The following is a 17,701-nucleotide window of genomic DNA, read 5'->3' on the forward strand; positions in this document are numbered from 1 at the left end:
TGACAGCTGTTTCAAATTGCTGGTTTTCATCAGACCAGGCAGAAATCTTAAGGAAAGAACCCTCTTTTATAATATAGTAATCCTATGTCAGAAAGTTTGTATTTTGCATATGTGAATTATTGGTTATTGAAAGAATTATAATAACTGAAGATTATATTTTCATAAGCTATGAGGTAAATTTTGAAGCTTTTAATTAAGTTATAAATATATGACTGTGAAATAATGATGAACTTACAATTTCCTTTCATTTAATAGTTTTACAACACATAACTGAAGTTTTCTCTTCAACTGTTATGGTTCAATAATATTTCCACAGTTCTGAATTTGGTGTGCAGTGATAATCAATGATCTAGCAAAATCACAGGTTTTTTTTTTTATTATGTGTAACAAATTATAATTTGTGTGTGCATGTGTGTGCACATTTACAAAATATAACATCAAAGATGAAAATCAACAAATAATACACTGCCTGATATATACCAAGATAGGATTCCAATTTACAAGCTAATGATTTCCCTAATCACTATCAGAGTCTCTTGCAGAACTCCTCTCATCTTGCTGAGCTCCATCATCTGATCCTCCGCCATCATCAGATGCTTCTCGTTCACTCACTTCTTGGGATGGAGAATGGCCACCTTCACTCTCCTCTGCAGAATGTTCATCATTTGACTCGTGACCTAAAAATGGACAGGATGGAGAATAGAATACCATGGAATGAGTCATCAGAACCCTCCCCTTCTTCCACTCTCTCTCTCTCTCTCTCTCACACACACACACACACACACACACACACACACACACACACACACACACACACACACACACACACACACACACACACTCGTTCTTTTGGAATATTGTATATCATAATCATGATCATATAGGAAAACAATATAAGTTGCAGAAATTAATTCCATTCAAATATTTGCAATTAAAGAATAATATTAATGAAGTTAAATTCCTCAAGATAAATTTAAAACTAATAATAAAAAATAAGTATTAATTACAATAACCAAAATAATACAATAGCAAACTTCTCAAAAAAAAAAAAAAAAAAAAAACTTAATTTTGTTTTCATATCACATCAAGTATTGTCCTTGAATGATTATTCAAAAATATTCTTTGATGAACATTTTGTAATCAAGTAAGTGCATTTTCATTTTCCTCAATTTGATGCAATGATTATCACTATATACAATTAATAAATGGGGTGCTTAAGGGTCAAAGCTGTATAACTGAGAGGAGACCTCTACATAGCCTTTAAAGGAATGTGGAGAACCGACCAGGGCTTCTGATCTAATGTCCAATCCTCACCTTCTCGTGGTGCATCCTGTTGGGTATCTACCTGGATATTGAACAAACGAGGATGAGCTGGCAATTTGGGATTTTGCTGACCAAATTGTAATTCTTACTGGCTTAAACCAAATTACAAAATGATGGTACAACATCGCAAAATTTCATGCTGGCTGGGGTTAAACAAGGTCCCCGTTGTTTTCACCAGGGAACCAGGGTGAACAGCGAAAAGTCAGCTATTGGAATAAATCTGAAAAAACACCCAACTCAACATCACCAGAGTTACAGATCGGTACTATCAACATAAGAAGTCTGAATGGCAAAGAAATGGAGCTAGCTGAGGAATTAGATAAGTATCAGATCGACATAATAGGGTGACTGAAACAAAAAAGATAAAAACTGGTGAGATCTTTCTGAGCAATAAATACAAAATGTTATATTCAGGCAAGGACAATCAAGGAAAAGAAGGAGTAGCCATAGTATTGAACACTAAATATGAGGCTAATCTTCTTGAATGACAAGCAGTCTCAAGTAGAGTGATGTGGGCAAATATCAGAATGGTGAACTGGACAATGAGACTTATTTCTGCCTATGGTCCCACAGAAGGTTCTACTAAGGTAGAGGTGGAGGAATTTTTTGAGGCTTTAGAGAAAGGAGAAAGCAACTGGCACAATGAAAATTGGTCCTTGTTGGGGATCTAAATAACAGAGTAGGAAGTGATTGTCAGACATACAAAAATATTTTGGGAAAATTTGGAGAAAAGAGCAAAGCTAATAATAATTACAAATGCCTGTTGGATTTCTGCTCAGGACATGGTCTGGTTATTACTAACAACATGTTCCAACATAAAAATGTGCACAAATTCACATGGAGAGAAGAGGCAAAGAATAAGAAAAGTCTCATTGACTATGTTATTGTTGATAGTGATGTTTTCTCCCTGGTGCAGGACACCAGAGTGTACAGAAGTAATTAGAGGTGATCACTATTTAGTCTTGAGCAGGATAAAATTGAATTTCATATTGAAAAGAATAACATGTAAGAAAGTTTTAAAGCGAATTAAAGTTGAGCAGCTCTCAGATGTGAACTGTAGACTAAAATACATAAAGATTATTGAAGAAAAAATGAAAGAGTTTGAGAACAGGAACCAAACTTTAGAGATTCAGTGGCAGACCTTGAAGAAATCCTTGATTGATTCAGCCAGAGAGGCACGTGGTATTGTTTTCTGCAAGGATAGAAAAATCAGAACTCCATGGTGAACACAGGAAGTTAAAGTGGCTGTGAAGGAAAAGAAGAAAGCATATCAAAAGTTCCTGGCAAATATGTCAGCTTGTGCTCTTAGAAAATACAGATACAAATGTAAGAAAGCTAAACAGTGTGTAAAACTAGCTAAACAAAAGTCATAGGAGAACTTTGGCAAGAACATAGAAAATAAATATCAAGAAGGTGGCAAAATATTTTGGAGGTTGTTGAAGAAGCTTAGGAATGGAGGAAAGAGTACTGTAAAAGGAGTTAGAGATGATAAAGGTGACATTAAAACTGGAGGAAAAGAGATCCTTGAAGTATAGTAATTACTTCGAGAAATTGCTAAATGAAACAAGCAGTGATATCACAGTGGTAAAAAACACTCAACAGGCATACAGTCAGGAATACGTGTCCATACTTGAAGTAGAAAAAGCCATCAACGGCTTAAAATGTGGAAAGGCAGAAGGAGAAGATAATATCATCATCATCATCAAATTCCTGCCATTCGATCAGAAGTGCTGATGTATGGTGGTATAAAAGTCTTGCAGTGGTTGCACTGGATAGTTCAGAAGGCCTGGATAGAGGGACGAATTCCCGATGATTGAAGTAGAACTCTCATAGTACCCATATGTAAAAAGGGAAATAAAACTGAATGTGAGAATTACAGAGGTATTTCCCTACTGAGTGTTCCTGGTAAGATATATGCAAGTATACTTGAGAAATGGTTGAGAAGAATTGTAGAAGAAAAGCTTGGCAAAGAAAACAAGCTGGATTCTGGCCAAATAGAGGCTGTGAGGATCAGATCTTCACTTTAAGACAAATAATTGAGAAAGCACGGGAATATAACAAAGATCTCTATTTGAGTTCTGTAGATCTGGAAAAGGCATATGATAAAGTGCCAAGAGAGAGAAGCTATTCAATATGCTACAGTTATATGGTGTCAATGGAGCATTATATGAAGCAATACTTAGTCTTTATTTGAGTTGTAAGTAAGCAGTTAGAATTGAAGAAAGTACAGGAAGATGGCTTAATGTTAAATCTGGTGTGAGACAAGAATGTACATCCCCTCTGTTATTCATTATCTATATGGATCACATTATGAAGGAAAGTGGTATTAAACATGATATCGAAATTGGAGATGTTGATGTCAGATCTTTGCTTTATGCAGACGACGTTATACTTCTAAATAAATCTGCTACAAGTCTTCAAGATTCCCTGACTAAATTGAATAATAGTTGTAATAGATATGGTATGAAGGTCAGCAATAAAAAGACAAAGACAATGAAAATAGGTAACATCGTTGAAAATGTCAACTGCGTTGTGAATGGAGAACCTGTGGAAGAAGTAAAACATTTCAGCTACTCAGGCACGATTTTTTAGTGAAAATGGTAAATTAAATATGGATATAGATAACAGAATCAACAAATCTGGTATGGTAGGAAGTCAACTGAATATATTCATAGGGAATAAGAGAGAAATTAGTCAGAAGTAAAACACTTAACCAAAGACTAGAGACTGCAGATATGAGAGTCCTGAGAAAGATTAGAGGCGTGAACAGATGGCATCAATGGCAATATCATATTAAAAATGGAGATATTAGGAAAGAACTTGACATTGTCAGCATCCAGGAATGCGTGAGCAGAGCTAATCTCAGTCGTTTTCCTGCCAACCGATTGGCAGGAAAACGACCCAGAGGAAGACCAAGATATAGGTGGATTGATACGGTACAAAGTGCCTTAGACGACAGAAATATAAGATCTGATAATATTGGAGTCTTGACAAGTAACAGACTGATCTGGAGGAAAATTGTAGATAGGAAGTTAGTAATGATGTAAATTTTTCATGTAGTACTATCATATTTTGTACACCCCTTGAGGGTACATGGCAGGAATTTGATGGTGATGACAATTAATAAATTCTACAGTCATTACCCTTTAATATTATCCAAAGTGTAAAAGTAAGGCTCTTAAATAAAAGCGTGGATTACAAAGATTTGAAAGAAAATGCTTAACTTCAAAATTTGTGAATAAGAGCTATACAGGTAAAACTTTTTTTGAAATGTGTGAGTTTGAGAGTAAGCACCTACTATCCACAGTGAGTGCCAGCTGCACCACGAGCTATCCCACTAATGCAGTAGTAAAGGCACATAAGTGGACACTATTCACACTAACACTTCATCTAGAAATTTTGCTGCTATTGTTAGTGGCTGTTTGTGCCATTCCAAGTATGCAACCATATTTCTGAGTAGTATTTTTTTTAAAAATAGGCAACTGACCTTGAAGTGTGCCTATTTTTAATGTTTCACAGTAGTAGCAGATTAATATGGAAGAAAACTTGATAGAAAGTCAGTCATCATGAAAACTTTTCCTTATAGTTAAAAATGAATGGGATAAGGTTAGAAACATATTTCTGGATGAGTTTGACACAATACAAAAGTCATGTGCAGTTTATGTGCACAGTATATCTTATCTGTGCATCATAATTTCTTGGTATGTACCCTCCAAAAGTATACAGGACACTTTGATAGATTTACTATTACAGGTTTCCTATCCACAATTTTCTTCCAAATTAATGTGCTTTTTTGCAAGGTTTCAATATTGTCTGCACTTACATTTAGTTGTAAAGCACAGTTAATTGCATCAATCCACCTAAGCCTATGTCTGAATCTTTTTTTTTTTTTAATTTTTTGAAAATCTTACATGTTTGATCTATTAGCTAAAACTAGTTTATTATTTATTTTATTTTTTTAAAATGTGAATTCGCATAAAGGTTGTTAGTTTAAAGTACATTTGTATTAGTACTGGATGAACTAAGGATTAGAAAATACAAAAAATGTGCTCAAGAAACCAAAAATGGTACTTTTTCAAGCTTCTGCAAGCCTCCGACAAAGAAGTAGTCTCATATCAGTCGGAAAGTTGATATGCTAACCACTTCAGAAACCAAGCCAGTGAATAGTTAGTTTTTAGCATAAACCATTAGTTTGGTGTTTAATGTCTGCGCCCCCCCCAGACATAATCTTATCTATAAAAGAATCTAGATCTTGATGGAGAGCTTTTATTAAGTCTCTGAAAACAACAAAAAAAGTTAAAAAAGTTCCACGTTTTGTTACAACCAGAAAGCTGGACTTTCTGGTTGTAACTTTCAGGTGTTTAAAAATGGAGAAGCTTCCACTCACAATTTGTAAGTAAATTTGTTCAAATGGCACCTCATCATACCAAATCTGCCTATTCTATTACTCAGTAGAATAGGATAACCTACTCACCTTCAATGCTACCAAAATGTAGTCTTATCTTCTTTTTTACATAAAAGATCTCAATTCTTCTTCTATTTTTGATAATATCTAGATTAATAAATGAAAATATGTCTTATTGGGCTGACATTTATCTCTAGCCTAGCCTTTCCTGGCGTAAGCACATCATATTAATAGCTTTTCAGCCTCTAAAAATCCCAGATCCATCCAAACTCAATACTGTTATGCTCCAATAATTTCTCAAAAATTCTTGATACTATCTAGAAGATGTATGTTCCACTAACTCATCTTTCACTTCTTGATTTATGCTTACATGCAGACCCACACTTCAACGTGCAGGTATTTGAAACCAAATCTGACAGAAAAGGTTGGTAAATCCTTATTCCTGAACAATTTTATGTTTGTATATTTCATGAGTTCTTCTGGCTGGTTTGTCTGTTTTGAGGGAAAAAAAAGCATCCGCCATCAACTGTATGAGACCAGCTAACTCACAACTACAGAGCCTCCATAGTTCAGTTGGTTTAGACAAGTCCTTTGGTTGGAAAGACCTGAGTTCGAATTCCATCTATGATGTGAGGAACCTTTATCAGGTGTTTTCTCTCTCATTACATTATTTGAACCACTATTTCACAGCATGTCTATTTCTACATTATGTAACTCTTTCTAACTTATCATTCTTTCACTTTTTACTAAGCCTGAAAAGTGACAAACTGAAAACAGTGGCTGCCCAACATCATTTTATACTTCAAATGCAAACTAACTGAACCTCCTTACCCTGTATTTCTCATTCCATCTTTCTGTATTTTCTGGCACAGCCTTCCTCCCAAAATGTTCACCATGACTATGAACCTCTAACTTTTCAAGAAAAATATCAACAGGTTCCTTCTTTCACACCACTATCTCTGCTTTCACAGTAATAATGTTCTATAGAGCCTACAATCTCGTGTGTGTGTGTGTGGGGGGGGGTTGATTTAAAAATATACTTTTTAATTAAAAAACACAATCCAGATCCTTGTTATCTTTCTTTAGAGACTTCAATGTTGATATATCTCAAACTGGTCCTCCTTTCTTTCTTTCTTTTTTTTTAAAGACAAACATTATAAAACTCAAGGAGCTATACAAGATCATCCAGAGCAGGCTTTTACAAACGCCCATGCTTGCAGTGGGACTTGAACCCACAACCTGTTGGTTGGAGAGTGGGTATGCTATCCACTCAGCCAACCAGGCCAATTCTACTAATCATAAGTTCCAGCTGAAATGTCTGAGTAGTATTTGCTTTTCTAATGATCTAATACATGCTGTCCATGTACTCACCAGAAGTAGATCATCTTCTAAATCCTCTTAACAATCTGGACATTTTCTTAACCAGTTATTCTTCTTCCAACGATGTTGCATACGTTAGCTACTCTTGGTAATCAACCCATTACATCAAGTTTTCTTTCCTACTGAACATTCTCCATCTAAGTCTCAGATAGTCCAGTTCTCTTACCAAATGGGATGACCTCTGTGACTTCTAATCCCTCTTTAAATCCTTTACCATATCCATTCGTTACGTAATTTGTGATGGTTTAAATGGGTAGATATAAATGATATAAATGGGTAAAAGAATAATTTCATAACATTAACCATAGGATGTTATGATAAAAAAGCTGATGGGTTTTAGCAGTATCAATGAAAGACGTTTTGAATTTACTTCCAGTCAGAGAACTGGTAAAGTTAATTTTTTTTTAAAAAAATGTAAATCCCACCAATGAAAAGTTATGAATCCTACATTTAAGTACCATAGGGAGACTAAGATTTAAATAATCTGGTTTCCCTGTTCTAGTCATTAATAAATGAGTCTGTAGTGATGTGCAGCAAGACTCCTGTTAGGGATACCCCCACACCCAATATACAACATGCTGATATCTAACAGCCAATCACCTAGTCTGTTATCCAATCTTACCAATTTCAAAGGAGTTTGTCATTTAGAGTATCAATATGTTATGAAGTTTTTGTCAAGAAATTGTAAATACACAAACAAACATTAAACCACTTGTTGTAGAAAGTCTTTTCACTTGATTTGAAAGTAAATTTTACTTGACAAAAAATTATACTCTTGTTTAATCCTTTATCCAAGTGTAAGCAAACAGAGTTTGGGTGTGAAGTATCTTCAAGACTACACTACTTACAATACAGGCTGTTAACTTCACATCAACTGCCTCTATATACAAGTAGTATAGTTGTGAAGATACTTCTTGTGTAAACTTTGCTTGTTTATACTTACTTGTTTATATAAAGGATCAAACAAGAATATAATTTAGTGTCAAAAAGATACTTTCTCAAGTGAAAAGACTTTCTACAACAGATGGTTTAATGTTTGTTTGTATTGTATTAATGAAAACTTCATAACATATTGATATTCTATAATATAGAATATTTCACTGTATCATCCTGGTGGATAATGCAATGAAATGTCACAGCTGGATGTCCAATAGCTCCCATAAACAGTTTCACAAATCCAACCTTTTTTCCCACCATACTGGATGCCCCATCTGTTGTCACAGACGCAACTTCGGACATATCGATGTTTAGGTCACAGAGGATTTTTAGAATAATGTTGCATATTTCGAAATCTGATGTACTTATTGGCACTGTTTCTAGCTTTACCAGCTCGTCTCATTGTTTGACCATTGGAAAATCTAGCAATGATGGACAACTGAGCCGATGAGGTGACATCAATAGTTTCATCAAGACAAATCAAAAAATATTTACAGTTATTTAAGTCTCCTTTTAATTGATGTTGTACGTTGGAGATCATTGTCACCACTCTATCTTTAATGGTATTTCTGCTGACTGGTAAATCAGAAATACACATAATAATAGCATCTTTATTTTGCATATCCTGAAACAAAAAAAGGTATAATTCAGAAGTTTCTTTAATAAATTCTCCTTCACTGAAGGTCTCAGCATGGAAATGCTGAGCTATGGAGTGAGCAATGCTGAAACTTGCTATGTTAAATTTGTAGGGCCTGAAGAATTTAAGGAAGTTATCTGACTGACACTCTTTGTGGCATAGCTGCTGAGAAATGTATTCCTTCCTTTCTTCCTCACCTTTTTCCAAAAGCCACTAATGATTTGTTTCGAAATGTCTTTTATATTCCACGTTCTGCTTACTAATGTTTCATGGCACAATAGACAGAATGATTTGCCATTTCTGTCAATAATGGCATACTTCTCAGTCCATGCATCTTGAAAGCTTCGACCACTTCCTTTATCACTCAATCGAGATTTTTTAATTTGAGGATCCTCCATAACAGGGCTAGAATATATTAAAGAAATAGAAACTTTGCATTACAAATTATGAATTTCACAAGAAATGAGAAATATTTATTTTTATTGTTGAATGGTTGTAGTTGGGTGTTGGCGAACACTGGCGTCTCATCGTTAACATGCGTGTCATAGGTCCGCCATCACTGTTCTATATGAACAACTGGTAATTCAACTGAAACTGAGGGGACTGGATAACAGACTAGTGAGCTGGGTAAGTGACTGGCTGTCAGATATCAGCAGGTTATATATATATATAGGGGGGGGGCAGTATCTGAAAGAGGAAAATCACTAGTGATGTATTGCAGAGGTTTGTATTGTGCTATTGTTTTTCAACTTGTATATTAATGATACTGGGATGGATCTAACTGGAGATATGCATCTGTTTGCAGGTGATGTAAAATTGGGATGAACAATGGAGTTAAGTAGATGTCATGGCCTTACATAGATTGTATGAGTAGAAATATAAATTCAACGTTCTAAAGTATAAGATCCTGAAATTTGGTAAGCAATGATAGGATGCAAAGTATACACTTGGTGGAGAAATTCTGAAGGAGGTAGGGGAGATGAGAGATATTGGGTATTGGGAGTGGAAATGGACAAAGATCAGAAGCTCGGAGGTCACAATGCACAAGTCATAACATCAGATTATGGCAATGATGCAAAGGACCTTGACATGCAGAAATGAACAGGTTATGGTTGCATTATATAACGCCTTGATCAGGCCTCTGATCAAGTGATAACTTAGTGAATCTTCCTTGGAATGTGGGATATGAAGACAAACTGAGTGAATGCAATTTGTAAAGCTTCATAAATAGGAGGAGGAGGAGAGCAGATATGATTGAGGCATATAAGTTGGTCAGGGATTATTTGTTACCAGGTTAGAGGTAATTTTTCATAGAATGGGAGAGGAGAGGAGGAGGGGGGTAGAAAAAGAGGACATTCCTGGAAAATGTATGTATAAGGAGGGTGTAAGCAAAGTAGAGAGGAGTAGGTTCTTTTGCATGGGGAGTGGATGGCGAGTGAAATACATTGTTTGAGAGTGTGGCGAATGCAGAATGAGTTTAAAACACAGTTTCATGAGCTTTACGTGTGATGATATATACTTTCTGCAGTGAGTCTTCTGACTCTATGAAGATTTGGCATCAATAATAATAATCCCAAATAAAGATGATAATCTCAGCTCTTTACTTTATGCAGTAGAAAGAAGTGGTGAATTTAAGAACATTAATCAATAACTGTTTACTATTGAAACTGTTCAGCATATAAAATTAACAAATAAATTGAATTAAATTATAAAAATAAGTAATACTTATTTTTATAATTTATGTAGTCTCATTTAATTTTATTTGAAATTTAGTAGCAATTCTGAATTGACGTAAAATTTATTTCATTCAAACTATAACTGCATGTCTTGCATATTTACCACTTCACAGTGAAATAATACAAAATAATAGCTAAAAATAATGACACAGATCAATCTTCTACCAATAAAAATGATAATTTCTTAAAAGTAGTAAATTCTGATTTCTAATTGTAATGCCTTCTGTGGTGATGATAACTAAAATAATGAGACATGGTTTAGTTATCCTAAATTTAAATGGTTTGGTAAATTCTATTTAATAAATAAATAAATAATAATAAAAATACAAAATGAAACAGAAAATATAATTAAGGTATAAGATTTCTAATCAATATGCAAGAGCAATACAAAAAATACATAGAAAAAGTAAAAGTTGTGTTACTGCGGTCAGCAGAATGGCCTAAATTGTACTGGATTTATTTAGGAGTATAACATCATCTGGATAAAGTAAAGAGCTGATATTAATATCTCCAATTGTGATATCAGGTTTAATGACACTTTCCATCATAATGTGATCCACATAGATGATTAATGTACACCCTTCTTTCATACCTGATTTAACATCAAACTATCTTCCTATACCTCCTTCAATTCTAACTGCTGACTTAAAACTCAAATATAGACTATTCACTGATCAACACAATGTCCAGTTTACAGCACACAACTGAAGCATTTTGAATAGCTTTTTATCTTGGTGCCTTGTCATATGCCTTTTTCAGATCCACAAAACTTAGATACAAATCATTGTTATATTCCCATGATTTCACAACTATTTTACTTAAAGTGAAATTTGATCCTAATAACCTTTTTGGCCTGAAATTAACTTGTTCTTCTCTGACATTTCATTCTACAATTTTTTTAGCCTTTTCTCATGTATACTTGTGTAAATTGTACCAGGAATATTAAGTAGGGAAATTCCTTTAATTCTCACATTCATTTTTATTTCCCTTTTTACAGATGGGTACTATGAATTCCAGTTAAATCATTTGGAATGCAATCCTCTAACTAGACCTTCTGAATTATGCAATGTAGCAACTATAAAACTTTTATACCCAAGTTTGAGCTTCTAGTTGAATATCATGTACTCAAGCCACATTTCATTTCAGGTTTTGATGGTTTTTTATATCACAAGTATTGATATGTACTCCTGACTGCATTGCTCTTGAATGTTTTCTACAATCATGCTGTCACTGTTTGTTCCATTTAGCAATCTTTCAAACTACTCCAACCATCTAGAATATCTTTATTTCCAGTTTTCATGCTATCTTTATCATCTTTGATTCCTTTCACAATACTCCTTGCTCCATTTCTAAGCATCCTCAATAGCCTCCAGAATATTCTGCCACCTTCCCATGACTTTTGTTTGGTTAGTTTTACATTCTGCTTTGCTATTTTACGTTTTTTTCTGTATTCACTCAGGGTACAAATTAACTTACTTGCCAGGGACTTTCTTATTTTCCTTGACTACCTCTAACTTCTTGTACATCACTGGGTACTATATTTGATCTCATAGTATTGGTTGCTAGATGGGAAGGATATCAGTAGTGCATGGAAGTATTAAAAAATACTTCCCATGCAATATTAGAATGTATCCCTAAAGTTCTAAGAATAATTGGAGTGGGAATGAAATGGATGTGTAATTGTATTAAGCAAGTGATTCTTAATCATCCAGGTGTCTACCAGATTCCGTGCTCTTGTGGATTATCTTATTTTGGACAAACGGGAAGATCTGCCTCTATTCAGCTAGAAGAACACCAATCTTATATTGAATACTTTAAACCTAAAAAGTCTGGACTTTCTGAACATGCCTTCTTCACTAGACACAGAGTTTATTGGAGAAAGATAAGAGTTCTTCACAAAAGTCAGTTTCTCATGGAACGCCTTTATAAAGAAACATGTGAAACTCTACTTCATTCTCCTAACTTAAACAGATCTGATGGCTTACGTCTATCCCCTTTATGGGAGATAGTACTTTACAAATCAGCTAATCTTTCCTAACTTTTTATTGTGTTAATTTTTTTTTTTTTTTTTTTTTAAGGAAAGTTATTGACCTTTTTAGTTATCTTACACCAGCTACTTAGGTGACGCTTTTTGGAATTGTCAGTTAGTGTTTAATTTTGAGCTTAATGTACTGAAGATGCCTGTGACACACAGGCAAAAATTATACTATTAAATAATCTTTCTACGTGAGTTTTTTCCGTTATTTATTTTGTATCGATATGTCTACTCACGGTATACCTCTTTTAAAACTTAGAATAAAAAAAAAAAGAGTTGAATTGAAGGGTAATAAATTAGTAATGCAGTATTATTTTGCCAAGCTGTTAAACATTTGTTTCTTTTTGTTATGTTGCAACCAAGACATTTTGAGATGTTATTTTTATTTTTGACTCCTGAAGTGTTACTTAGATCTTCTTCAGCTTCATTCCTTCTCAAGAAGAGTAGCTGCAGAAAATCAACCTCATCCACTCAGTTCCATCCAAGGCCATTTTCTCCTCTAATCCGAGATCTTGGAAGTCCCCTATCAAGCTGTCCAGCCTTCCTTATTTAGGTCTCCCCCTTACTTCTTTTTGCCTGGTGGCTTCATCTCCAGAACTCTCCTTCCCACCTAGACACATAATATTACCAAACCACCTCAGCCTTGATTCTCTAATCTTTTCAGATACTTGGGTTACCCTTACTGTTCCTCTGATCAGCAAGTTTCTGATCTTGTCCAATCTTGTTACACCACTTACAAGTCTCAGCATTCTCATTTCAGCTACGTCCATTCTCTTCTCCCATTTTTTGGTCATCTGCCCGGTCTCACTGCTATACATCAATGCAGGTCTTACTACCATTTTGTAGATCTTTCCTTTTAACTTGCTAGACCTCAGCCTTGATTCTCTAATCTTTTCAGATACTTGGGTTACCCTTACTGTTCCTCTGATCAGCAAGTTTCTGATCTTGTCCAATCTTGTTACACCACTTACAAGTCTCAGCATTCTCATTTCAGCTACGTCCATTCTCTTCTCCCATTTTTTGGTCATCTGCCAGGTCTCACTGCTATACATCAATGCAGGTCTTACTACCATTTTGTAGATCTTTCCTTTTAACTTGCTAGACACTTTTGTATCACACAAGATACCTGAAACCTTTTTCAGTTCATCCATCCTGATTGAATCCTCCTATTAAGTTTTAAGTCCAAGTATCCAATACTTTGGACACATGATCCTAGATATGTGAACCTAGACACTTGTGGGATGCCTATGCCTGGCAATGTTAAACTTCCTGCAGCTCAAAGCTGACCCTTGATGAACCCTCAAGTAAACTGAAGTGTTACTTAGATATGAAATAAATTAATTTAGTTAGATGTTAGAGTGTAATTATTGTTTTGTATGAGCTAATTCTGAAATGTTTGTGCTGTTTGTATCTAGACAAATGTTGCTTTAAAAAATATTGTTATATTGTCAATTACGAGATAAGGGAAAATTACTGTTGTATTATCAGAAGTGATTAAATGATCTTACCTCTGTTACAAAAGATTGTGAAATGAAGAACTGTTTTTAATTCTGCTTGTTTCATTTTGAAATTTCCATTAATAAACTTTTCTGTACTAAGAAAAGATCTTTATCATCATTTCAAGCACTACACTGAAAAGAGTAATGTCAGGATTGAGCAGAAGTAAAAAAGAACATTAACAGTGGTCGCTAAGATTCAGCTGTTTGGAAGGAGAAAAGAGAACATAGTAAGGAGAGAATTCTGGAGTTTCTGTGTTTTCCATATATGAAGATTGAACAGAAATTAGAAGAAAGTTAGAGATAGAAGACTAAGAGAGGATAATCTTTAAAAGAGAGACAGCAAAGTTTTCAGTAGTCATTAATCCATATAGAAATGGGTCCAGTTAAGTTCGTGTTACTATATTTAAGATTTTCAGTCTGAAAAGTGATTTGAAGCTATTGATATGTTTTCCATTATTGCTTCAATGAAGAATTAAATGAGTACAAAGGGTTATGTGTTAGCAGTTCATGTCAATTTAATGGTATTGATTCACAACACAAGAATAATAAGAAAATAATGAATATTTATTTAACTTATTTGCTGGTGTTATATCCAGCATCTTCAGAGCACAGAAACAGTTTGTCATGGTACATGAACAGCAACAATTCATTTAACAGTGAGGCCAGTTTAAAACATTGTAATAGACAACACAAGGAACTAGAGAACTAGTGCCAATTAGGACTCTAGTTCCTTGTGTTATCCATTATAATTTTTAACTAGTCACACCATTAACTGAATTGTTGCTGTTCATGTACCGTGACAAATTTTCTATGCTCTGAAGATGCTAGATATACCAGTAAAATATCAGCAAATAAGTTAAATAAATATTAATTATTTTCTTATTATTATTGTGTTGTGAATAAATACTCTTAAACAAATTGACTTCAATGAAGAATGTTGACTTTCATATAGAAAGTAAATTCATTCTAAAGAGGTGAAATTGTTAATATGGTTTTAATCTATTCAGTGGAGTTTACAGTTACTTTCATATGGAAAGTGAATCAAATTATTGAATTGAAGAAATCTTTACTGAATGTAGATAGTATGCAATCTCAATATCTTCTATATCAAAGAACAGATGTTTGACTAATGAGTGACCATTTTGTTAAAAGGTATCAACCTGGTGTATGCAACATAGAATTCAATGCTGCTTCTATGCTGAATAAGAGGAAATACTAGAGATGATGCAAAAACCAAATAAGAAATGGGAATAGGGACCTAACAGTATATTAGCATAGATGCTAAAAGAGAGGATTCCATAGGACTAGAAAGAATGTGATAATCCCATTAGACAAGTGTGATGCAAAGATTGATGCATTTAACTATAGACACATCATTATTTCTGGAATGATGGTGAAAATTTTGGAAAAGTTAATAAGAGTTTGCATATGGAAATAGGCTGACACAGAATCTATACTTTGCAATGAATAGATGAATGGCATCAGTTTCCTATGGAAAGATTATATTTGAGTAATTTCATTTTTTAATAATGTTAACAGTTGAGTTATACAAAGAGAATGGAGAATGGATATAAAAGAGAACGTCCAACTTTTCTTGGATACCATGAAACTTTGGACTTTGCTACAGCTTTTGATAGGATACAACATAGAAGGCTCTTACATGAGTTGGAGAATATGGAACTGAATGATAAGTTATTAGCTTTGATTTAAAAGTGGTTTATGGGGGATGTAAGTCTGTAAGATTTAAGGTGATCAATGGTGTACCCCAGGAATCAGTTCTCAGTCCACTGTTATTCAAACTTTACTAATAATAATGGCTGTCAATTCAACTCTGGTGTAATGAGATATCCAATGGCATATTATTTAGGGACAGGGGTTATGCTAGAAGAAACTGATCAAGCTAGGGATCTTGGAGTTTCAGCAGATAGGATGTTGAAGTTTAGGGATCATGTAGCAAGGATTACAAATACAATTCAGAAAATAATTGCAATGATGAAATGAACACCGACACAAGGATAAGGAAGTAATTTTGCCTCTTTACATGGCTTTGATATGACCTCACCTGGACTACTGTGTGCAGACTGGGTCTCCAGGTTTTCAAGTTAATGTAGATACAGTGGAGAGGGTGCAAAGGAGAATGTTAAATATAATATCAGGATCACAGAAATTAGATTATGAGGATGGAGTGAGAATGTGTGGAGTGCAGATACCGGCAAACATGAGGGGGGTGGGGAGTGATATGATAGAAACCTATAATCTTCGAAAGGGTCATGCAGGATACCAGTAGATAAAATTTTTCATTTTATAGAGAGGAGAATGAGAGTGCATATATTGGAAGATGAGAATGAATGCAATCAAGAAAGGGGGGAAGCTAGATTTTTCTTTCATAATGGTGCATGACTGGAATGATTGCCTTTGGATGTAGTGAGTAAGTGTGGGCAGTGTGAATGAATTCAAGAAAAGTTATGAGCACAGGTGTTGGTGATATGTGGTCTCCATCAAGGAGTCTCTAGTGGTAATGTTCTACATTTCTATGCAGCTCTTCTAGGATTAATGGATGATATGTGGCCTCCCTCAATGAGTCTCTAACTCCCTGGAGTTCTCTGGTGGTAATAATAATCTAATTTCAACAGAGCTAATTTCAGGTGGTATGTCAACAGAGATTAGCTCTACTGATTACCCATTCCTCACAGATAACATCAAGTTTCTTTCAAATATCTTCATTTTTAATATGATACTACTACCACTGATGCCATCTATTCCCCTTCTACAATTTTTCTCAGAAACTTGCGTATCCATGGTCTCCAGTCTTTGATCAACTCTTTTATTTTTAACCAGCTCTCAAGTCTAACTTAAAATTGGTTTGAACACAGTCTTGCATACTGCTAGTTTGATGTTTTTTTTTTTATTTCTCTCATATTCCATATAAATTTATTCAATTAACTCCTTACCATATCAACTTCACTAAAAATTGTGTCTAAAATGTTTTACTTGTCCTATAAATTTTCTATGCTGGATGCAGGTGATGTGTTTATGGCCAAACCACCTTAGATTACTTCTGCATACACATTCTTGAATGCCAATAATGTAAAATTCCTTACTAATATCTTTTGATATTAGTGATAATTAATGATATTAGTAATATCTTACTAATATCATTATGACTCTTTCTGACTTCTGCCATCTGTTCACTCTCCTAATTTTTCTCGGCACTCTCATATCCACAAGTTAAAATGGTTTGAACACCATTTTGCATACTGCTAATTTAGCGTTTTGGCTAATTTCTTTCTTATTCAACCTAAATTTATTCATTTGGCTCCTTGCCACACCAGCTTTGCTTATTCTATTTTATTTCCATATTTAATGTGCCATATTCACTAAAATTGCACTTAAATAGCTGAAATATTTTACTTGTTCTATAGGTTATTCATTGAAAATGCAGTTGAGGATTTCTATCATAATCATCAGCTTTCTTCATTCCACTGCTGAATGAATGCCTCTCCATGTTTCTTTCATTTTGACCAATTCTGTGCATCTCTTCACCATAAATGCCCACAACAACGTTTTATCTTGTCATCCCATCTTACCACTGATCTACCCTGTTTCTGATAACCAGTTCTTAGTGTCCATTTTGTTGTTCTCTTTGTCTGTTTATTGTCAGACATTCTCATCAAATGTGCTGTCCAGTGCCATTGCCTATTATATTGATGCAATGTAATAATATCCTCCATCCTGTTGTTATTCTAACTA

At 34.3% G+C, this 17,701-nt stretch overlaps 1 protein-coding gene across 1 annotated transcript in view; it reads right to left on the bottom strand.

Annotated features, from left to right (window-relative positions):
* Positions 1–358: 358 nt before the first annotated feature.
* Positions 359–17,701, bottom strand: part of Ctr9 (RNA polymerase-associated protein Ctr9) — a 340,468-nt gene continuing 323,125 nt past the window's right edge. The window contains exon 22 of the mRNA XM_090393725.1: positions 359–677. Within this exon, the coding sequence (XP_090249851.1) occupies positions 517–677 (161 nt within the window). The 3' untranslated portion in view covers positions 359–516. The remainder of the gene's footprint in view (positions 678–17,701) is intronic.

Source organism: Typopeltis vanoorti, chromosome 6, assembly GCF_054136105.1.
Source record: "Typopeltis vanoorti isolate ZY-2024b chromosome 6, IOZ_Tvanoo_1.0, whole genome shotgun sequence".
Classification (NCBI taxonomy): Eukaryota; Metazoa; Arthropoda; class Arachnida; order Uropygi; family Thelyphonidae; genus Typopeltis; species Typopeltis vanoorti.